This window comes from Centropristis striata, chromosome 5 (genome assembly GCF_030273125.1).
Source record: "Centropristis striata isolate RG_2023a ecotype Rhode Island chromosome 5, C.striata_1.0, whole genome shotgun sequence".
Classification (NCBI taxonomy): domain Eukaryota; kingdom Metazoa; phylum Chordata; class Actinopteri; order Perciformes; family Serranidae; genus Centropristis; species Centropristis striata.
The window spans coordinates 37725921-37751517 of NC_081521.1; the positions used below are offsets into that span (position 1 = coordinate 37725921).

General features: G+C 38.7%; 1 protein-coding gene across 1 annotated transcript in view; it reads right to left on the minus strand.

Annotated features, from left to right (window-relative positions):
* Positions 1-821: 821 nt before the first annotated feature.
* The window catches only part of LOC131971143 (metabotropic glutamate receptor 4-like), a 238266-nt gene continuing 213490 nt past the window's right edge, over positions 822-25597 (minus strand). The window contains exons 8-11 of the mRNA XM_059332455.1: positions 17553-17689; positions 14399-15334; positions 7166-7412; positions 822-3638 (exon numbers count right to left, since the gene is read on the minus strand). Of these exons, the coding sequence (XP_059188438.1) occupies positions 3589-3638; positions 7166-7412; positions 14399-15334; positions 17553-17689 (1370 nt within the window). The 3' untranslated portion in view covers positions 822-3588. The remainder of the gene's footprint in view (positions 3639-7165; positions 7413-14398; positions 15335-17552; positions 17690-25597) is intronic.

Consider the following 25597-nt stretch of genomic DNA (forward strand, 5'->3'; position numbering starts at 1 on the left):
ATATCACTCACCAAACAAATTAGAGCAAGGGTTTCTTGTGCAGCAAGACAAATAACACCACTTGCTATACCACGCAAGTGGTGTTATTTGTCTGATGTTTGCCTGTAAAACTCTCCATTTTTTTTACGGTAAAATACCGGCAGCTGTGGTTGCCAGAACATCACCGTAAAAAATACAGTGAGCATATGTAAATGTAAATATCAGCAAAAACTGTAATTTATACTGAATAATCCCATTACTTTTAGGATAATTGTTTTATCATGGTATTTCTCCATTAATTTTGCATGGAAATTTTATATTTTTACAGCAAAACTGTGTGTTTTCTACAGTTTATGGCGGTAGAATTTAAAGTTTTATACTATTGTTTGATTTACAGTAATTAAAAGTATCTACTACGGTGATGTACAATGTTTAATTTTACAACCTATTTCTGATGCAATTTGACAGTTTTTTACTGTAATTTAAACAAACATTTTTTACAGTGTATTGTATGGATCTACATGATGGAATATTACTGCCAAAAGTCCCTAGTTGTAGAATTGAGTTTTGTACTTGAAAGATTTTTTTTTGTACTTGAAGAAATATGTTATTTGTTTCTGAAGCATGGTGTATTTGTTTGATAGGTACATTTCTTATTTACAAAACAGAATGCATTAGTTTGTGAATGGTGTTTTTTATTTGCAAACCACACTGAGTTTGTTTGAGAATTGTTGGGCGTAAGTGTTTGTGGAGTTTTGGCAGTAATTTAACTCCACATGAAATACACTAAATAAGAAGAAGCAGCCACACATTATTAGCAAAACAGTCTTTTATTAGAAATATCTTGTATAAAAATGAACATGCTCTACACATTTTATTTTTTTGTTCTATAGATAATTCATAAATATCCAGGCACTGTAATTCTTTTTCATCTTTCTTTTTTTTTTTTTTTTTAAATAATTCAGTACATAAAGCAGACATGATCAATCCATTTTAATAACGTACATTAACTTGCCACTTAATTTCAGTCAGCACTTACATATTCTATTTTGAAACACAGACAAAGTGTTTTAGAAAAATAAAGGGGCGGGAGGAGGGGGGTAGGGGGGTTGTGCAAAAAAAAAAAGCTGAAAATTATCATATTCACGAATACAAACAATCCCACAAACAATACTTTATCAACTGATGAGAAAACAACATTTGCGGCAACACCCTAGACTTTTGTTGAAGCTGAGAGAATCATTGATTAAACCAAAAATATTAGTTATTTATAATCCTCTGCAGTAGTTTTCCTTCTGGACATTACACCTTTCTCTCAAATTGTTCACATGACTTGTTATGAGTTTTGACATGCAACATACATATTTTTGCATCGCTGAGGATAACATTTAATGAGACAAATTCCAGAGTCACTGTTTATGACGAATACTTTAGAGACTGGAGACAGAAATGGAGTTTACACACTTAATTATTAATTGTACATTGAGTCCTCTCTACCCCTTGTTGGAACAGAAAACACTTGAAAGGAAATGGATGAAACATAGGACACCATGACGGATCCATGGAAAGAATGGCAGAAGTAGTTCAGTGGGTATGAGGCACAGAATGAAGGCAGTGGCCTTTATTTATCAAGCAGCTGTCGATCCTCCTATTCAGCTAAGAAAGAGACGTTTATAGGAGCACTCTGGAAATCGTAGATGTATATTAGACAGAATGAGAATTCATTGTCAACTCTGTAGAAATGTAATGATGAATGAAGCTAAAAAAAACTGCATAGATCTGCAGATTGTAGTGTTTATTCTTAGTCATTAAATGCAGGTTTACTGTAAAAAAACTAAAAAAAACTTCACTTTTGCGAAATAAAACAACATTTTAATGTTTTTATTTTGTTAAAAAAGATCTGACTATTACCAAAATACTATTCTGTTGGATCGGGGAGAACATTTAAACTCTGCTCTAATGTTAGCCCTAAAAGATCATATGGGGTCCGTTGAAAGGTAAAACCCTTCTTAGGAAATCTTATGCATGTCATCCACCTAATTATCTTTGAACATTTATGCTGTTTGACAGAACTGAGCTTGCACCTTCTCTAAATGGGTCTTCATGCCGAGTAGCTCCATGAGCCTAATTTTGTATCCAAAATGCTATTACAACTCTCATTACCACTGTGGCCTCGAAATTCATGACCCAGAAATGAAAAAAAAGAAACAGATTCTCTATCTTTTCACACAATACTTACAAGATCCCCTTGTTATACTGCCCAGTGTAATCAAATTGTACCCTCAAGTTTAAATGACAATAGACCTGTGTGTTGTTTTATTTCTTCACGTATTAGGGAGTATTTAGGGACGGAATATACTGTTTTTCTCTAAAAAAAAATTAAGAATATATTGTTAAATTGTATTTCTCTGAACAAAGAAATACACAAATAGAGAAAAGAAAGGATAATATGGAAATAACAGTGTAATTTATTGGCGTGGATGCAAAATGCAAGTGTCTTATTGTAAGCTAGTAGGTTAAACAAATGGGGAAATGGGGAATTCTCACAATTATCAAACTGCTTGGATTTGCAGAGTTCAGCAAATGTCTGATAAATAAAGGCCAAGAAATCTGGGATGTTTTGAAGTATGCTTCGACAAGTCTTTAAGTCCTGGCTGACATTTATGGAGTGCGGTGTAAACTATGGAGGTATTCCATGGGATGTTGCTTTTACACCTTTTTGTGTTTGAATTTACTCTTTATTCAGCAGAGGGTAACCCAGTGGGAAATGGTCCAAAATGACATCGCCACTGTGAATGACAACCATGACAAATGTTGCATTCCAAAGACGTTGACAACACAGCACAGTACACGTGATGCTCCCACAAGCATGCTCTGGGACTGTACACTAGGTTTGCCAAGATGATGGCATCATCATCATCATCATCATCATCAATATTATGAAACATTTATAAAAAAAACTGGGATGACCCACAGCTTTATTTTCACTTGTTTCAGATATGGTTAGTTCATGTAGGAATACTGAATGTACTGTAGTAAGGCATGTACAGTTTGAAGAGTACTGCAGCTTTCAACCTCCAATAATACCAGTAACCAAAAATAATGACTATATTTTTCATACTGTTTCGTCTCGTCGACTGCATTTGATTCAAGCAAAAACAGAACACTTTCCCCCCCCTGTTTTTCTTAAAATGAGACAAAGGGTTCAGCCTCCGAGAGAGCTGAAATTGTGTGCTTTACACTTCAGAAGGAAAACATACTGTAGACTCCAGGTGGTTCACTCAGCCTGCATCTGGAAACGTCACTGCTCAACGCTGTCTCAAAAAGGGTGGGAAGAGGAAAATTAACTGTCCAATCTCCCTTATATCTCCCATATCCCTCCTGCAAATCTACTAATTTCTAATAAATTTGGCGTTCAAGCCTTTACCTGATTCTCTAGAAAAATATGACATCCTGTCTTTTTATGGAGTGACAAATTCCCATCTTTCCACCCCAGTCCTCTCTCCTGTAGCAGCTTAGGAGTCCTCCAGTATTTCCCCAGTATTCCCCAGAATCAGGTGATTTCTCCTCAGGCAGGCTCTGGCTCCGCTTCCACTGTTCGTCTCTGGCTTAGATGGCATGGTTACTGTAGCTTATGTATGTCTGCTTGGAAGCCAACACTGTAATTGAAGGTGTGGGGAAAAACAAGGAGAGAGTTAAAAAAAATGCATGGGTGAGATTCAAACAGGCGTGAAGCACTAATCTTCCTGAGCACATGTTGGAGTCCAGATTGATGGGAAGTTCTATTTATGGATGACTTCATCAAATGAGTGCAGGTGGAACCAATCATAATAGCAGGGTGTTGTAATGTGGATTTTCAGGAATGACACCTCCTCTATCTTTCTATTGCATTTAAATAGAAATATAGCAGAACACAGATGACTAATTCAGATTAAACTGTTCCAATTATGCCAAATAAAAAAAAATAAAAAAATCTGAAATAGGTTTGCACTGTAAATAATTGCAGGTTATTTACATTACTGATTGAGCCAATTGTTTTTTTAAACATTAATCAATCAAATGTTTAACCCTCTGAAATGTTCAAAAATAGTAAAAATAGTCAATTTTATCTATTATCTGGGATTATTGTGAATATTGTCTCAAGTGACTTGAAAAAGCTGTCTATCTGACTAGTATACATTCCTATATTTATTTCCTGATTTATTTTGAATTGCCTCACCATGATTACATGAGCACTAAGCTGTACAGTCCCTCTCTTCCTGTCTTATGTCTGGCTGTAACCATTTTTTTCTTCTTCTGTGGTCTCCAAAGAATTGACCGCAGTAATTCATCTCACTGTAACATTAATTCTGCCACACAGTTCATATCAAGTAGATATTTTTATATTATTTCACAGAAAATCCATCTGCTCATTTGAACTTTTAGTTTCATTTTAAGTGTTTAAAGTAAATTTTGATGATTCTAGGGATAATATCATGAACTGCAATCATTTTGGCCAGGGTCATTGTAACGTTATTTTTTTATATCCTCCCATGCCTACATCTTAGTTTCTTTGAACTCAAAATAAGATCTTCCAATATACTGTTCTGTCTGACTGACCCCAAAGCTGAAAAAAATGAATCTACATTGATAGAAAACAGAGGAATCTTAATTGCTTGTTTTGCCTATTGATCAATCAAGTTATATTTACACCTCTCAAAATAAATGTTAGTCATTACATTGAGAAAACATGTTGTTGGTTGTTGCAATTGATTGTACAACATTACAGTTGTCAAGACAGTGGTGCAGATGCATTCAGACTCATAGGCTGTGGCATTGGTCATATCAGTGTAATCACCTGCTATTACAGTACCATTAATGTCAGGGAAACCACTGTCATTATGTTTTCCTCACAGCTGATTCTGTCATTTAATTGCATGAAAAATTGCATCATATAGAGCTCCCAAGCAGATCACAGCATTGATAAAATGAAATAGTAATCATTCAAATGCAAGTCTTTTACTTCATGCAAAGACCTGGGATTTCTCTGTGCACCAAGCAAAGCATGCAGCAGTCAGTCAGTGTATTACAGTAACATTTTGAATTGTAAAACATATTACACAATATGTGATCTGACTGGGCACTATACGTCCATGTTTGATAACCGTGCTCATTATTCTTTCACATTTTTTTCATGTTTTTGGGATTTTATATTAGCTGTGAATAAAACACTTAAGACAGATGACCGGAGGGCAGACCACAGTGACCATATAAGCCCAACCCACTGGTGAATCATGACTGTCATATAGTACAGTACCAGTGTGCATGTGTGCAGTCATGCTCCTGTGCACACATATGTCTGTGTGCAAGTGTCAGCGTGTACGTGTCTGCCATTTTTTTAAATAAATCTGTCCTCAGCGAGCATGCTTGGTGTGGTGGTAATCACACTACCAATCTGCCAATGTGCCCACAGCAGCCTTGGCTGATTGAATATGTCAGAGGGGATGAATCCAATCAGAAGACAGCTGAAAGCCAGAGTCGGGGCAAAAGTGCTGTAGAGGAGAGATGTGTAATGGTAAATGTTTCTGTATATTTGTCATTGCCGCGTTGGGTGTGTGAATGGGGGGCGGCATTCTCGCCATTTCATCCAAAGCATCTCTTCCAAGAGAAGCATTGATAAATGAACCTTATTTGAATATTTATATGCTGCAAGGCCAAGATAAAGAATAGATGGTCCAGAAAGAATTGGAGCTGGCAAACCCATCTGTCTTTTCCTGTTCACTCTTATTGTTGTTGTTGTCCCATTACTGCAAATTCCTTCTTTTGTCAACTGGGAAACAAATTACAGGGGACACATGGCTATCGCTTGTCTCCTGCACTCAGGCAGAGTGGTGTCATCTTCCCACATTAACAGGCTTTACCATGCTGATTGGCCATTTTACAGCACCGCACACCAATATTGTCTACCCAAGTTAATGTCTGTTGGTCAAGGGTGAATTTGTGAGGGCGTGATTACTGCCTTGTGTCATTCAAGGTGCTGTATCTTAGCCACGGGCAGCAGGGATGTTTTGTGCATAGTATAGGCAGGCACGGGTGTTGTGGTGAACATTAGCAGAAATTAACAGGGAAAAAAGTGGTCATAGATAATAAAAGGGCAAAGTCGTTGTTCAGTCAGGTTACCTGAGAGTCTAAAGTCCCTCACAAGGCTCCCCTCCCTCAACACAGTCTGACACATAAGCACAAAGAGCAGTTGTTAGATTCACAGTTCAAACCAAGAGGACGAGAACCGGCACCTATAAATGGGCTTTATAATAGGATGAGATACAACGACTTCATTCTGAGGTCGAAAAAAGGCATTCAGGCAAGTGTGGGCGCAGGTTTTTTTGTCCTAATACACATCGTTCTACGCTGTTCAGCCTGTCAGAGTATAAAATCAGGACTTTCAGTAATCAGAACATGTGGGGTTTCTTGATTGGATTTAAACATGCCCCCACACAGGGACAGCCTACTCATATACTTTATCTTGGTGATTGAAATGTCCCTTTTTGTAACACTGAGCTACCCGTCTTCTTAGTCCCTTTCAAAATCAGAAAAGTGTGGGCACCCTGTCACACCTCCTGATTCACAAATCTAGTATGGTCAGAGTTTGTTAAAATGGAACAGGATTATCCTGGTGAATCAGACAAGTTGCTTCCTGCCTGATTTGTATTTCTATGTAGCATATGTGGAACATACAAAACTTTTATGAAACATGATTGAAGCTTGCTTATTGCAAAAATAGCAGGTAGGCTATGAACATTACTTTGATCTTCCATTGGTAAATAAAACCCCAAAGCTATGCTAGCTACAGGCTACGTTGAAATCACTATTAATTCTGTTTGTTAATCTGCAATGACTCATACTGAAAAGAACCCAAAGTACAACAGCACTTTAGATGCCACTGAAATGGTACCCTAATTTCTTGTATGCTCACATAGCACTTGCTAATTTCCCAAACTGCTGAAGTGCAAAATAACACTGTCATCAATTATGTTCACATAAAAGGAGTTAATTATTTTCAAGTAGACATGTGTATTCTTTAGCTGCTATCATTTTACACAGAAGCAGCTCATTGCATCAGCATAAAATCAACTCCTGGTTAATTTCCACTGGAACACATTTCATTTTTTCTTGTTTCCTTTATTGCTCCATCAGGTGTGATACCAACCTTGTGTTTCAAGACTTTCACAGAGTTCAGATTTGGCCTCTCCGTTGGGCCTCAGGCCGCCTTTGGGGTTGAACTTGTTGGACATGGTGGCTGCAGTGACCACAGCCTTCAGGCTGCGCTTGCGCTTGGGTACGTTCTGCTCCGGATGGAAGAGAACCACGTAGACCTTAGGCATGTAGAGCATTCCCAGAGAGACTGACGCACTGAGGCTAACGGAGATGGTCAGGGTTGTGGTCTGGATATACATCTGTATTATGGAAGAGACAGCAGAGACACAAGCAAACAGAATGATTTGTTGAGGCTGCACTGATTGATTGACATGATGTTTTAATGATAGAATCTCTTGTAAACTGAGCACACATACTGCTGAGCCTGTTAAATGGGAAAACTGAATTTATATATTTTATTCTAAGGGACAATTTCCTAACAAATATGCAGGAAGAGGAATGGTTTTGAGGGCATGTGATGGCCAAGTCTTCCTTCCAATAGAGTCTTTTAAAGTATTGAAGGACAGTCAATGCCAAGTAATATAAGGACATTAGATTAAATATTTAATGTTAATCGCAACTTCATATGTAGAAAAACATAGTTTTTCATAGCACAAAGCACACAACAACAAACAAGTAATTGGTTTAGATGCAAATATTTGTGGCAGAAAGTCGTTCATTTTTGTTGCATTTAAAATCCCAACTGCTAGATGGCAGTGTTGTAATCTACCTTCAGCCATCTTACACTGCCTCTCCAATTTAACAACATAAACTGCGACAGACGATACCACCAGTGAGCACCACCAATGAGAGCATTAGTAAACCTAGCTGTCTAGTAACTTTGCAACAGTTGGCCGAACTTGAAATGAGTTAGAACGGCTCCTACAGCATACAGAGCTAAATTGTTGGCTTATTTTGGTTTTCCCAATATAAAAGGCCAACTAGAGCCATGGGGTTTGCAAAATGCATCATGCCAAAATTAAATAATTCAATTTATACTTAATTTAATTTGCAAAGATATACACCCTCATTATTGTAGAGCCTGAAAGCTTTAGATGATCTTAGTTGCACAGGTACCATGATAAATGCAAATATAAACATAGAGTTTTTTAAACTCACATTTTATGCATTATTGTGGTGTGTTCTTTATATTTTGACAGTTGGCAATTGCCTTCTAATTAGATTTTAAAAATTGCAATATGTAGCCTTGCTTGCAGTATCACAACATATCACCATACATTCAAACAAATAAGTCGAACCTCTGTATCATGATGTGTGTCGTGTTGCCAGATTCTTGCAGATAAACAGCCCTGATCTTCACATCAGAAGACATGGCGACAGCACACAATGCCCTTTATTTATTTTCTGTTATTTCACATGCTGGGTTCATCACTCCTGAGCTCTGCTTTCACTGCTGTGTTTGGTTATTTATGATACACGACTAATAGAAGTGCCCCCCTGATGAGTGTCTGTGTAGTCTGCGTATAGATGTTTTTACCCTGAGGTTTTAGACAACAGCATAAGGATTGTGTGCTTTCTGAAGCCAGTGACAGCTGCAGCTCACAGCTGGGTAGCAGATATATAGCTACAGGCAACAGCTATGGAGCAGAGAGAAACATCCTACAGCATATTAAAAGTGCCTAGAAGTGATTTTTCATTTATGATAATCATCCCGGAGCTCAGACACAGTACATCTCTGATCTGTTGATGTAGGGAATGTGATGAGTCAGCACACAGGCTGTAAAATATATGATAGGTAGATCATATTTGATTTTGACACATGCATATGAGACATGAAAACCTGATTTCTTCCATTCACAAACATAACACAATCGATCGAAGTCATGAATCTGAATTTGAAGGCTTGTTTCAAAGCAATACCACTCCATCCTTCACCAGCCGTTCAGTGTCAAAACCATTAATTAGAACACAGAGGAAGAAGCGAAGGTTGACTTTGCCTCTTGAAATAAAATTGCTGGGGTCCTCTAAAGTTGATGAACACAAGGCGAAGAGTGTACAATGGAAACACAGCTGGCAGACATCCTTCAGAGAGATTTGCCTGAGGTTTTGTCTGACATTACATTTGCAGACATCACAAATGACTGAGTCTTTTGGCATTGGAATAGCCCTCAGGGCTGTGAACCACTAGCATGTCAACAGTTATAAATTATATTTGCCAGCATGAGGTCATGACATATGTTGTGTGTATGTCAGCTTGTACAACATTTATCTTAATGTTTCAAGACATTAACAGATTTTTTTTTTTCAACACATGTAACTCCACACTGTAAAAAAAAATCTGTTTAATTTACGGTAAAATACCGGCAGCTGTGGTTGCCAGAACATCACCGTAAAAAATACAGTGAGCATATGTAAATGTAAATATCAGCAAAAACTGTAATTTATACAGAATAATCCCATTACTTTTAGGATAATTGTTTCATCATGGTATTTCTCCATTAACTTTACATGAAAATTTTATATTTTTACAGCAAAACTGTGTGTTTTCTACAGTTTATGGCGGTAGAATTTAAAGTTTTATACTATTGTTTGGTTTACAGTAATTTAAAGTATCTGCTACGGTGATGTAGAATGTTAAATTTTACGACCTATTTCTGATGCAATTCGACAGTTTTTTACTGTAATTTAAACAAACATTTTTTACAGTGCATCACCATTCGAGCAGCAGGTATATGTCCATTTGTGTTAATTTGACTAAAGCAGAAAAGTATGTGTCAGGTCTTTTGTTGCATTTGTTTAGTGTTTTGTATGCGTACCACAGGTAGGACATTATTCTGTGGGACATTCAGTCAGTTCAAAGTGGAAGGTAAAGATTTCAAAAAATAAATAAAAAGCATGACCTGTCCTACAGTGACAATAAAATATATGTTGATGTAATAAAAATAAAAAACTAGAGGGAAGCCTTGCTCAAATTAAGTTTCCTAAAGCCATGTCAGTTGAGTAAAAAAGATGTCAGTGCAAAATGGAAGCGATAAGGCTTTGTGTTCCATCATACTGCAATGCGAGCATTCCTTGGTGAAAGGAGGGGAGTGCTGTAATCTCCTGAGAAGATTACACGTGGCCTGTGGTGAGTTCGGAACAATATTGCTGCCCCTCTGGAGTACAGAGTGGAGTCACTCTGCGAGGGGAGCCAAGACCCCTGTCCACTTCCATTGGCCCTGGTGACATAAATTTTCTCTGACACACCGATATGATTGCCAATCTGCTCCATCGGTGCAGCGAGGGGAACAGAGCTGGGGACAGGAACCTCAGAGGGCTCAGCCATTATGAAGTTTCTTTGAAGCAAGATTGCTCCTTTATGTCATTAGGCATCAATTCTGTTGTCCAGACAGCTGCCAGAGCTGTCCCTACCTTTACCTTAAGCCTGCAAACAGGAACACACTTCCACAGCTCGTCCAAGTCCTTGCACTAAAATATCCTGGCTATGAGTTTTCTGAATATAAAGGAATTCAATGATTTGCAAAATATTTCATTGGCTATAATTTTAATTAATGATTGCTGAACTCCATTTACAGTTGCTGCTTCAATGTCAGGGTCCTGGTATTTTGCATGCTTACTCACCGTCACACTTTCATGGTTTAGTGGGACACTTGACAAGATGCAGCCATCATTAGTAGTTATAGTAACACCTGTGCTATTCTTACAAGATGTCTGCTATAAGGCTTGTTAACTGTAATTTGTGTTGCTTCCAAAATGTTTACGTACAATTACCTTTTCTTTGTAATTGGAGACAATTTAAAGGGGCCATAAAGTATTATGCTTTCACTTTATAATAAATTTGCTTTGAATAATGACTTTTTTAATAAAACAAATACACTTTATAGGTAGTCACATTTAATATGAATGCATTAATATTTAATGTAATTTATAAGACAATATTTAATGAATAAACAGGATGCAATCCATCCGGGGAAATAAAAGTAAATTGCTTCTCTGAATACTGGAAAATAAACCAAAGTTTGCAGGGCTTTGTTAAATGCTGATAAGGTGTTTCTTGCAATAGTTTATAGTTTGTGGTGTTCTTACGCAGATAGACTGTCTGTATTATTTCAGGGTGTAAATTCTTATGACCTTCATCCTTCGTGATAACAGCATAACAAGTCTTCGATTTGTTGTAGCGCCAACTGGATTCTGTTAGTCAGAGAACGATTTCTCCCCCTGCTCTTCAGCGGTGGAGAAACAAGTGAAGAACAGAGGTCGTTTGTATTTGGCTGCCTGTTTCATCACTGGCTGTGTTTACATGCATGGAGTAACTTAGTTATTGGCAGCACTCTGGGGAAAGCTGTTTACATGCTTACTGATAACCTTAAATTGAGTGTCCCTGTGCCATGATAAGCAATACCAATCAACACATTCTACACTCCACCAGCAACAGACTACTGAAAGGACCAAGTCAAGTCAGCGGCTGGGCAGCCTCACAGCATTAGGCAACAGCTTTGGTGCCTGTTGATGCTAAAGGGCTTCAACCAAATCTACAACACATCTGGCAAAGAGGACATAATGGTTTCTGCTGCAAGCTTATTCCATGTACTTGCAATGAAGTTGCCGAGTCTTGACTTGCTGTGCTGTATATTTTACTGTACTGAACATGCAGACAGACAGCAAAGAAAACTTAAAAACATGAATGCACAGTGTTTTGCTCTCTTCAAAGAAGTGCAGATAACTGTTTCAGATAAATGTTACAATTCTAATTTGTGCTACATATTTATCAAATGCTAAGGGGCTGCCATTGTGCAATTGTTTATTTGGAAGAATGATAGTTTACTTTAGGGTGACCAAGCGTCCTCTTTTGCCCGGACATGTCCACTTTTTACGTCCTGTCCGGGGCGTCCGGCCGGGTTTTATAAATTCACGAAAATGTCCGGTGTTCACTGTTTTTCATAGGACCAGTACACGTGCAGGTAAATTGACCGGCGCTTTGCACACGATTTTGCGAGACGTAATTACCAAGAGGCTGCCTAGTGGGCGGGTCAGCGCCGCGCACACACAGAGAGAGAGACAGAGAGCAGAGCAGACAGAGGGCAGATCGAACAGCGGAGCAGCATTGCACGGGAAATGCCGAAGCGTAAGTGCAGCTTCACAGATGAACTGCAAAAAAAATTTCACATATGTCTCAGTGTCTAATAAAGGTGCTGGAGATCTCAAAGCTCAAAGACAACTAAAGATGAAAAGTATAGATCCTTTTTGTTTGTTAAGTTAGTATCTTTGTGAGACTCTTCTATTATTTTTCTTATTGCAGTTATTAAGAGATATATTGTTGAAGCTAGATTTTCTAACAGAAGAGTTCATATTTAGAACATTATTTCATATTATTTATTCATTTATTTGAAAAGAGTCTACGAGAGCTATTATTTTGTTACAAGTTTTTACAGATTTCATTTTATTTTATTACAGAAGTAGATTTTGCACCATTGAAGCATAATAAAGCATGTTCATCAACCTCCGAGAAGCCTGTCTGAATTTGTGTCTCGAGGCCGTGCCGATTGTCCTCTTTTTTGGAAATCAAAATATGGTCACCCTAGTTTACTTGAGCAATGGTCTTACTATTACTGGTTTACTTAATCTGTGTGGATAGCACAGAGTGTGTCCCTCTCCAAAGGACGCTTCCCCCAACTGCCTTTTCTCAAAGACACAGCATACTTCAATGGGTGTTTAGGTATTTACCTCTACTATTACTACCAATTGTTGCCTTTGGATGCTGCATGGGGTTGGCATAAAGTGGGTACCCATAGAACCTCTTTTCATTCAGATATCTTGAGGTGAGAGGTCAAGAGACCACTTGAAAAATAGCTCTGCCAGCTTTTTCCTCACCAAAATTTAGCCTTACCTTTGAGTGTTATTTAGCCCTCTTCTGATAGCATGACAGGTTTGGTGGCAAAGGATTCCTGAGGTTGTTTAGTTTCATATGATACCAGTTATATTCACATTCTCTACTCCACTATCTGTGTCAGCTGGGCCCACAAGCAGGCCACAGGATCTTTATGAGGTCAACAGACAGTCTTTTATGCCATTGGCAATCTAAAAGCTGCTATTAAGTTTGTTATTATGCAGTGCCATACCTTAGCATACCTGTTGCGATCAGTAGTTTTACTTTTTCACTCTGTTTTTTTATGTACATCTGTGTTGAGCAACCTCAAAATTAGCACTTGCAAGAGCGAATTTGTAATTCACTTTCAACTGACATGAAACGTCAACAGCCACAGTAATTTTATGCTACTTTATCTATTTCTGTGTCCCTGAATGTGCAGTGATTGACTCCTCGGCATTCCCACCCAGTGAAGCTGAGAAACACAATTAAAGAAAACATATCCAAGCAAACTTAAGGTGAAGGAATTATCCTCACAAGACGGCTCTAAAAGCCTTGTAATCCCCACAGTGGAGCACAAAGCCCATCATCTCCTGATGAATAGTGGCAGTATCCACAAACACAAGAGGCTGATGCTATACAACAAACATAATTTGAGTGGCCATTTGCTTCACAATGAGGCGCGTAGGAAATATAAAAGAACTCTAAATGAAAAACTGACACCCAACATGCACAAGTGAATTTAATTGACTTGCTGCCATTGTGCTCATTTTAGATACAGTGCAATTGTGTGAAAGCTTAGTGACGCCATTTGTGCACAAACTCAGACCAATTAATTTGGAAAAACGGGGCAAAAGTTGGTAGGTTATTTTTAGGATTGTGCTGAATGTAATTTTTTTTTACATTCAAAGCTTCTATTTCGTTTTGTTGAATGAAGTTTTTCTTTCCAATGCCTGAATTGAAATAAAGTAATTAATCGGATTAAATTAGTTGTTTTTGTATTAAATCAACATATCTTATTTCGTCTTCAACTTTTTGTTGTTGCGGTTATATAATTGTCATTTATGGTGCTGTCAGATTGCTGCGAGTCCTGTTAATACAAGTGCGTGTCTCCCTTTGTGTGCAGATAATGGAAGAGCAATTTTTTGACTGGAATGCAAATGTTTTTTCAGGGCTAAATGCCAGCAAACATGGACTGAAGTGGAACCTTTCATTAAATAAAAAGGTTGTGAATTTTGCGAATGATTAAATCTATCTTTGTTCGATTAATTTAGCCTTTACAATGATCTGGTGTTGTATTAAAGGTTTTGATCACAAGTTGGAACCATTTCTACGCAGCCACCGCTAATGAAATTCTACACAAAACTGGTACTGTACCTAGTTATTGTACTTCCAACCTGTTTGAAATGGAATATTTACCTTTTCTGCTGATTGTGAGGTACCAAAGAAGATGGGGATGAAGGCGAGCCATACGATGCAGGTGGTGTACATGGTGAAGCCGATGGGCTTGGCCTCGTTGAATGTCTCGGGAACCCCTCTGGTCTTGATGGCATAAACTGTGCAGGTGACCATCAGCAGCATGCTATAACCCAGCAGGCAGATGAGGGAGAGGTCTGATATATCGCATTTCAGAACACCTCGGGCCATTTTAGGATTGGCCGTGCGCTGATCCTCATAGTCGATGATGGCCTGCGAAGGGTCAACACCAAACCAGATGCACACTCCGAGGAGCTGCACGGATATCAGGCTGAATGTGATGACTAACTGTGAGGCGGGGGAGATGAATCGAGGGGCGCTGACCGACATCTTGCCCTGCTCAAAAATCCTGTAGATCCGATTTGTCTTGGTCAGCAGCGCTGCATAGCTAATACTCATACCCAGGCCCAGGAAAATCCTTCGCAGGGAGCATATAACCACGTCAGGAGTGGAGATCATGAGGAATGTTGTAGCATAGCAGAGAAAGATACCTGTCAGCAGCACATAGCTCAGTTCTCGACCCGATGCCTTAACAATGGGTGTGTCATTGTAGCGTATAAAGGTGACAACCACAAACAGAGTAGCCATGATGCCCAGGACAGCAATCAGGACAGGGATGACTGCCCACGGGGAGCTCCACTCCAGCTTGACAATGGGAATGGGATCGCAGCCAGTGTGGTTTGCATTAGGCCGCAAATCAAAGCGACACATCTTGCAGGTGTAAGTGTCTGCCTGGTACTGGTAACCATCACAATTCTCACAGTGCCAACAACATGGAATTCCCTTCACGGTCTTCTTGCGCTGCCCAGGACGACAGGGTTGGCTGCAGATGGAGGACGGGACTTCTTGTGTTGCACCAGGCCACTGCATCTCATTGGTCTGGAGAGAAAAGTATGAGACAGGAGAAAAATTTGCAGAAAATTACCAGTTTATTCCTCCTGAACATAACTGCAGTCTTATACCCACATGTCTGAAATCCCAAAAAGTTTAATGTACTTCAAATGTACTGTAAACTGTACAGTCATTCAGTCTTACTACACAGTTCCTGCTGCCTCAAAAAAGCCCAGAACATTATTAAGGACACACACCATCCCGGTCACTCACTGTTTGAACTGTTGCCCTCAGGCAGAAGGTACAGATCACTCAAAACAAGGACTAACAGACTCAAACACAGCTTTTATCCAACTGCAATAACCACCCTCAATACTGGAAAAAAAACAATAATTTTGGCACTGCATTCACATTGATGGCTCAACACATTTGAGATATGTTCTGTACTGTTGTTGTCTCGACTGTGTGTTCATGCTGTTTGTTTGTTGTTGTTTTTTTTTCCTGTGCTACTATGCATGTATGTCTGGGTGTGTTTATGTGTTTGTCTAAACTGGGTATTTTGAATTGTACATATTTTTTTCTTTTTATATTTATATTTTTAGAGACTCTTAAATGTTGCACTTACTGGAGAGCACTTTGAATTTCGTTGTACATGTGACAATGACAAAGACCTATTCCTATTCCTATTCCTATTATCGCATTTGGACAAGCTCATAATTGAAAATTAAAAAACACCTCAAGGGTCAGTATAGCAGCAACATAAAGACAATTTACTACTTATTGTTACACTACTTACATGATAAACAATGTGCTACATAATGCATGAGGACACAATTCAATTAACACTGTAGATTAGTGTACACACACAGAAGTGCATGATCGAATTAACAAACTGTAAATGGGAAATTCACCACATGAAAGCATGCAGTCTTTTTATCAAGACATCATTGTGTAAAGTCATCGAATTATAACTCAACAGGAAACAACTTTGCTGTTTAATTACTTCCAAGGAATGTTGCACTTACTGGAGGAAAGATAAGTAAATAGTGTCTGCGTGGTACGGCAGCCTCAGCAATGCAGCATTATGTGCCTGTGCTGCCGCACTGATGTTATTTATTTTTATTACGACGCGGTTTGTTTAAGAGGCCTTATTAAAGTAAGACAGGATGCGGAAAGGGATAGGGAATATTCAATTATTCAAATTAACATCTGGATGACTTAGATGATTGCTTTTGTGTGTAAAATAAAATCTCCATATGCCATTCTTCAGTTCCCTTGGAAACCTCTGCAGGTGATGCTGATAAGTTGATCATTGTGCAGCAGCAACTCAGGACCTTGATGTCTACAATAATCTTACACCATGCCTACAGTATGTGCGTCAACAAAATAAGAGTGCCCGGGGGCTCATGTATAAATCATGCTTAACAACAAAAGCATGCATACACAATGTTCCTCCCAAAGTTTGGCATTTAAAACAAAGCAGTTTTGATGTAACCACATGCAAAAGTCTGTACTTCATGCATATGTATTGAAGAGGGAACTGATTTATTACTGTATTATGTAATGATGTCAATTTTCAAAATAAGGTAACTGCAAAAACGCGGCTTTTAACTCCAGTGGATACCTACTTATCTGGTTATTATGAGTGGAAAGGTTGTTGATATACTGTGCAACACACTCTGTATTGACCTGATGCAGTACCCAGCATGTATTAGCCTGTATGCTAATAAATACTAAAGCCAACAAGAAAGAGGGTGATTTAATATTAATATTATTCCGTTGACTGTTGCTCTATAAAACCCGACATAAGCATGGTGCATTCTGCATAATCCTCGATAACAGTGATGAGTTATGAGAAGGGGAATAAATGTTCTACTACATGTTGCAATATTAGAGTTGCTTTAAATATCACAATGCGTATGTTGAGATTGTTTTGGCTTTTGTCCTAATTGATACATGGCAAATCCTCTATTCAATATGTTTCTACTGCACTCATGGTCATAACATTCATTCAGTGAAGCTCAAGATTGTAGTTTTAACGCCAAGTGTTTTCTGTATTTTCTTGTAAAGACTAAATGAGTTGAATTAGTAATGAAAGTAAACTGCCAAATATGGGATGTGTGATGAATCATTTTGGCTGATTGTCAAAGTCGGATGTGGAAATTGAGCATAATCAGCAGAATAAAAAAATCTGGCACTCTGATGATCAGAAAAGTCAAGCATACAGTACAACCATTCATGCATGAAATATACGAAATATTCATACGTCTAAGTGGAGCTGATCTGTCCAGTGACCAATGATCTTGTATTCTGGGGTGTTGTTTGTGATCTGGTATTGGTAGATTTCATAGCGACCAGGAGCATCTCCATTCACGTTGAAGACCACAGGGGTGCCAGCAATTCCTGAAGATGAAGAGAGAAAAAAAAGTTGTTTTAAAAGCACAGATTGCATAATAAAGTCCAGTGGGGAAAAATATAGCACAAACTCAAGCAGTTCGTTCCCATAATGCTCTGAGATGAAATGAGGCTGCAAGGGGACTTGAAGCTAATGCTGTTATAGTGTTAATGATGGGAGCAAAATAGATGTTGACAGCCATGTTGTCCTGGTCCTTTGAGGAGGGCCAGGGCTGCTGTCTGTTCATGTTCCCATATCATTTCACACTCCTTCATTCTGCTTATTGCCCCATCGCTTGTTATCCACAAGGTCCCCACTCGCAGTGCTAACGAATGACAGCACTGATTTTGATTACCACTTTGAGGTATCTTCCGTCCCTCTGCTTTCTGTTTCTGAGCCAACCTACAAACCCCCTCTCCAGCTTTTGCAACTTGTAATAAAATTGTGGTGCGAGGCAACGAGGATTCACAGATTTAGTGATGAGAGCCCACCGCAGAGCGTCTCTGAGGAAAGGACCATTAATAGCATCCCCTTCTCTGTCTATTTGCTCCTTCCAAATTTGCTTTCTCTCCCTCACTGCAATCTCCCAATACTCAGCAATTCTGTAACATGTTGAAATGGAGGTTGAAAAGTGAGGGGGGAGATGCACTTGGTTAACTTGCAGCTGAAATGTGTTTTGGATTGCCGGCTGTCAATATTTGGATGTTATGTACAGCATATTGTAGAGCTACATCAAAGGGATCAGCGTGCATTTCTCTGCAACAGAAAAAGGATATGCATCATGTCCAGGCACCAGAGTTTTCCAGCATTTGGGTGAGAGTTGTTCATGTTCCATGTGCATTTACTAGGCTCTCCTTTGTCATGAGAATAAAAGGAATTATTTATTTGAGTGTGTTGTTCCCGTGAATAGGTCACAGTATCGATTGTTGCTTGAACCTGTGAGTAAAAGTTGGAAACCTGTGAGTCAGGCTTTGCCTTATTTTTCTCCCTTCTGCAGATTTGTGTGTCAAAGGGCCCGATCAAAACCCATAGGAATTAATTGCATTAGTATAATCCTGCTGCATTATCTAGAGGGCATGTCTAAGACAACAGCAGGCCGCCATGTGCAATTATGAATATTTTCTTGCCCATCTCAGCAATACAGGGAATTGAGTGGGATGTAGGTTTCTCCTAATTTGATTGCCTTAATCGATTAGCTTCACCTCTTAACTTGCAAACATGCATTGCAAGTTTCATGCATAGCCAGCAGAAGTGAAAAAATAACCAGGTCAGATTTTTGAGCATTGCAAGAGATAACTCTAACAAATAAAAACATGCAATCTAGGAAAAACATCTACTGCCATCATCTGCCCAAGTGCACCAAAAATGAAATGGTCACAGTAAAACGCTCTGTTAATTTCACTCTAAAGTGGAAAAACTGGGTTCATAACATCGTGTGTGTGTGTGTGTGTGTGTGTGTGTGTGTGTGTGTAAAACTCTATGTTAATGCTTCTAGACCTAATTTAACGGGGAGATGACATGTGTGCAGGGCAGTGTGTAGGTTATTCTGAACATGCTATTTCGAATAGATGAGAACAACATATAAACATGAGTCACATTTACTTATTGAAGTTGTGAAAATGGCCTTTAAAAACTGAGCTTTGTTGTTGGCGAACCTTGAAATCAAAAAAGATTTAAATCTTCCCAGCACTGACTGGTCTGCTAGTTGAAATTCCAAACCTTGTTATTGTTGATTTTACAGCCGGTTTACTGAAGGCGACACATTCAAAGCTTTACTTCCCTTAAGAATTGATAATATATTCAAACAAAACAGTAATTTCGTGGATTTCACAGTTTGCAGTTAAAACAAATTACCCATCTACTCCATTAAAAGCCATTAGCCGAAGCCACGAGAAATGTAATGTGTTTACAAATGTTTTATAAAACGTGATCAAAACAAGATCCTGATTCTGCTGGTGAACTTTAAAATCGCGGAGGTGGCTCCAGTGAACTCCATGTCTTTGATGAAAGCCTTTTTCTGAAAACCTAACAATGCAAGTTAAAGGAAACAGATTACCATGCTTTCCTCATAAATGCAGAGCAGTGATTTAAAAATACGAAGATTCGGAGCTGTCAGAGGCTGTAATTTATTTCTATTGTAAATGGAAAGCGAGACTTACATGGTTATTAGACGTTCAATTGGGCAGAGTTAAGAGCCAGTGTTGGGGTTGATTATCTTTTCAGCGTTCCCTCTTTTATGACATTGACCTCAGGAACAGTTCAGTCCCTCACACTGTATCATACCCTCACAATTTGCTGCACTGCTTAATATTCCTAGTTACCTGGACAGGCAAGATCCATGATTAAGCAGTATACACATTCTTTAATTTGAGATCCTTTTATGAGCTAGTGTAATAGTTTGCATTGGCCTGAGCAGAGAAATAAATCTACCAGTGCTTGAGTGCTACTTCAAGTTAAATTAGTGTGTAAAACGTTACAGCCAACCTTTGATCAACAATTCTAACCCAGTTTAACTATCAGGTTTATGTCTTGTAAAACCGAATGTCCTCAGGAAAAGTGGCATTAAGCACCATTTCTGAATACAGTTTCATCACTGGGATCACAATCTTAGTGCCCTGCATCAATAAGTATCAACTTCATCTACGCTATCAGTAGTGCACGGGTTTCCTCTTTCCTTTAGTCAGCATGGATGCACGAAGACAATTCCCAGAATACACTGGGATCATGTGGATGTTCCCGTTGTTTTCCTACAAACCTTTTAAATTCTCAATCCCTCTGTGCCGACACAGACTCTTAAAAGCGAGGCAGTTTTCCGGTAATGTGCAGCATTGATTTTCTAGCCATCCTTGTAGTAACCCCAATGGCTTCAGTGCTGACAAGCCATCCAGTAACATAACACCGTGGATAAAGGAATGCATAACAAATGGAAGTTAAATGCTATAACACAAGCCTGCTGTACAGTAGTTCAGATTAAAGCTTTTATTCAGTGCTGGGAGAATTGATCTGTCTTGTAAAGCTAAACAAATGTGACTTCAGGATACAACTTTAAACAATTTTTTCTTTTTTTTCTCTTTCTATTACACAAATGAGGAGTGACCTGCTTACATAGTAATAAGCCGACTCGGTGCAGGTAAACAATGTTTGGACTTTGAAGATGGGGCCTACGGTAAAACACTGCTGAGCGCTGCAGAGTTTCCTTTCAATATCCATTAGGGATGAAAACTAACTGCTGCAAACACAAGTGTCAACTTAACCTTTTTTATCCCAACAATAAAGGTTATGTTGACTGCATTATTACAAAAAACCCATCCATACTTAATTCAGAACTATGTTTGCTTGGTCCCTTTACTCTAAAACTCTCTTGGATAACTCTTTTATCCAAACTCTCTGAGGAAGTAAAATGCCAAATCATGCCGTTTCCTTTAACGGCTTTGTACACTTCCTCCAATATAACCTACATTTATTTCCCAGTAAAACTGATCCCCCTAATGTCATCCCCCATCTGTTGCCCTTTGGAGGCTGTAGACTATCATGTGCCTTCAACAAACAACGATCATTAATATTATTGCCTTTGCATTTTGAATTCTTGAAAAAAAAAATGATTGAGGGACCTGAATCAACAAGGATGGGTGGTTAAGGAAAGTAAAGCCCTCATCTCCTTCCCAGTTAGAGACATGAATTTTAACTCATGTTAAACACATAAACTTGCATGGCCTTAAAATTGAAATGTTTAATAAACTATTTAGTCATCAAAACTAGGCAACAAAATACAAATTTTGTGTGATAATAGGTTTCCTGATCCGGTGCTCATGTCAGCAGGTTATTTTTTGCTCTGCCATTGCTAAGGTAAAGGTTTGGTTAAGTTTAGGCACTAAAACTTGGTTTCGGGTCAATCAGCTATCGGCCTGACAATGATTTAGTCTCTGGGGGCAACAGCCAGTACTGCGGGGGGCTCTGATATAGTCTGGTATAGAAGATGTCCTCTTCTGTGCACAGGTCATTGTTCACAGTAAGATTAGCAACTGCCTCACAACTTGAGGTAAATGTTTTAGGTCCAAATGACATTTCGGCTTATCTCGATAAACAAATATATGCATATAAATGATACATTTTCAAAAAAGGGGAAAAACCAAATCCCACTTAAACGTTATTGTGAATGTGATTCATGTCTGCAGGGCTCAACAGTACTTTAATAAACCTTTTATTGTATTGGACACTATGGACATAATTCACCATACTGTGTAATTTACTCAGCTATATGCTTGTCGTTCTGTGTTTTAAGTTATACAGTCAGCTGAGGTGCGTTTTGCATGACACATCAATGTAGTGTGTTAAAGGGACGCTGTCTCTTTAAGGTCGCACACCTCGATTGTTTATATCACGGGTGTCGCCATGTGTTTTGTTATTTTGGGAATAATCTTTTCTTAAGCTGATGAATAACTTTGTAGTATCTTAATTACTCAAAATTTCAGTTCCGGCAACCAAAACTGATTAATTACTTATGAATTGATTCATAGAGATTAATGAAGGTTAGGAAACATTTTTGCATTGAGGAGAAACTTTGTTGACCTTGGTTGGCAAAAATCGTAGTTAAGACTGTAGAAAAGGGAATCTAAGTCACCCAATTTGTTGATATATCCATCCACACCAACCGCTGTCATGTGAGATCTTGTAATTCTAATAACAAATGGGAGAAGTCAGCCTTTGGTCCTGACAGACAAGACTAATAATTTCTACAGCTCCTAACATCTTGTGGTAGTGTGAGGCCTTTTAGCAACTGACAAAGGCTTCGATTTTACTTTTGAAAACAGTTTGCTGCAGTGGGATTCAGAAGTTCCTCTATTTTCCTCATTTACTGTAAATTATTCCTGTCATGTACTTGGCATGCCCCTCACCCACAGATCCCATGCTGTAATTGTCGTAAAAATAAAGGTATCCTTTACTGTATAATTATCTGTGAGGGTGAAGCAGGTTTTAGTTTGGGTCAAACTGCTTGCTTGTACTCTGCCTGATTGCATGAACACACTGATCCTCGACTCACAAGACATATGATTAGCTCAAGTTGTTACAACTACTAATGCTGACCTAGCTTAGACCCCATTCTGCATACATTTATATTATTTCTTCACAAGTCAGCAGGTTAACATCAAGCACATACTTCTTTTATTTCCTCATTATGTATGCGAGTATCTTTTTCATGCACATGCAGACCTATAATTTATTTTCACATTTCAAAGTGCATCTTACTGGTTGCTGTGTTAGCGCGCTACATGCGTATAATTATGCATGTGATGAGAGTGTTAATTCTCACCTAACTTGTCACCTTTATAAATATCCACATTTTTTAGCTAAATGTTTTATAATGTTCATCCTTTCTACAAGAGGTCATCAAAGATGAATAGCACAAGACAAAACACTGTCAATGTCTAAAACCATCAAGTTAACAAAGCTATTCGTGGGTAAAATGCACCAAAAAAGTATATGAACCGAGGGATCTTGTCATACTTTGTAAATTATTTAGACACCATAGAGCAAGTGCAGTCTTTGTTTTGTAGTTAAAGGTTCAAGCTGTTCTTGTCCTGCGCGATGAGTGAAAAACTGTACAGAATAAGATGCAGCTTTAGTTTTGAACCTTTATACAACAGCATGAAGGCTGGTTTGCTCCATATGTTAAGATCAGGACAGTGATTTTTTTAAAAAAAGAACAATGCACACTGCAGATTAAAGGTCACGGCTTGACAAGCAGGCAAGTTGTATTTCACCGCCCGCTGTAATGCGCCCGTGGCCATTTTGCTGACGTAGTAGTGATTGACAGCCAAGTGAAGTTTTAAATGGTGGATTCCCGCAGTCACCTGGTGGTTGAGGTGGTGGACAGGTTAAACAAGCAGTGGACTTCTGCCCAGGAGAGCGGGGTTCGCAATGTGAAATCAAAAGTCAACCATTTTTAACTTAAGTTACATGAATCACGTTTTGAACGAAACTTACCTTTTAACTTTTAACTACCTCATTTACGCCATTTACGTACATTTATTTACTGTTTAAACATAAAAATAAAAAAAAGTCTTTTATAACGCCTTACCAGATGTTTTTTGCCCTAAACCTAAGGTCAGTGATTTTACAACATAAATCGACAGAAACTGCAGTCTTTTTTTAAAACCACGGACCGTACATGTGTGCTATTTTTAGTATGCGATGCAAGCTGGCAAATGGTAAATGGACTTACACTTATATAGCTAGCTTTGCGACCACTCAAAGCGCCAAATACGCACATTTACCCATTCACACACACATTCATACTGCGTCATAACATGGTCTTTACTCTCCATAACGGTCTATAAAAAGCATCAGCTGAATGCCTAAAAGGTAATAGAGAGCCAAAGTATTGACATCACTATAGCTTCTGTAACTTTAAGGAACCTTTGTGATTTGAAGTCCCCTCAGTCCTGCTGTCTATACAACAAGTTCTACAACAAACGGCAGAAGAGGTCGTGTGTCAGTATGCATACTGGTGGCAGAGGCTACCCTAAACGGTGCCACCTGCCACCATTGGGAATTCATTCACACACCGATGAACGCAGCATCGGGAGCAATTTGGGGTTCAGTATCTTGCTCAAGGATACTTGGACATGTAGGCTGCAACAGTCAGGGATCGAACCACCAACCCTTTGGTTGGGGGCAACCCACTCTACCAACTGAGCCACAGCTGCCCTATATGTACATATGTGCCCTGAAACGCGTGACAAGTGCCTACGTGCCGCAATTTGTGGTACTGACACACAACCTCTTCTGCCGTTTCTGTTGTAGAACTTGTTGTATAGACAGCAGGACTGAGGGGACTTCAAATCACAAAGGTTCCTTAAAGTTACAGAAGCTATAGTGATGTCAATACTTTGGCTCTCTATTACCTTTTAGGCATTCAGCTGATGCTTTTTATAGAGCGTTATGGAGAGTAAAGACCATGTTATGACACTCCATTAAACAATGGATGAGTGACAACCTTTTAAAACACAATAAAGGTAAAACAGCTCCTAAATACAAGAGTGAGCTATTTTGTAATAACCTTGGGGACTTAGCTCATCAGACCAAATCACAAGCAACAAGTCTCAGTGTCATTCTGGACTCTCAACTTGAGCTTCGAATCCTATATAAGCAAAGTGACCAAGACTGCATTTTTCCACTGCAGGATGCAGAAAGAATTGGTTCATGCCTTCATTTGTAGCAGGTTGGATTATTGCAATGCCCTCTTCACTGACCTATCAAGGCAGTTGATAGGAAAACTCCAGCTACTTCAAAACTCTGCTGCCAGACTTTTAATAAAGAGGAGGAAGAGAGAGCACGTTACTCCTATTGAAGCCTCCTTGCAATGGCTCACTTTTATAATTGAGTTTACAGTCCTTTTACTGTAGCACTTTTCAGACTTCTTTATTCCTCATCAACTGACAAAAGCTCTCAGGTCTTCTGATGCAGGTATTTAAACTGTTCCTAAAATCAGAAGTGGAGTGTGACTGTGGAAAACCCCGCCCAGCTACAGCTTTTCTATTTATTTTCTGTTATTTTTCTGCTGATTAACTGTCTTTAACTTTTTGATTATTGTATTCGTGTTTTATTTGATTTTTATTGTGTTTTGTTTTTAATGGCACACTGTTTAGCTTTTCACATTACCTCTATTGGTTTTTAATGGCATGCTGTGAAGCACTTTGAGCTGTATTATATGTACAAAAGGTGCTACACAAATAAAGGTATGATTAGCCTATCATTATTTCTGTCTCAAGAGATGGCAGCCCATTGTATTGGCCAGTCGCACAACAGAAACCAAAATACACAGCTATAGGAAAACTACTGAGGCTTGTTTTTGATCGTGCTGTGTGTTAAAGCTCTTCCCCCCTCTCATTTATGTACAATTTTTACTCCGCAGC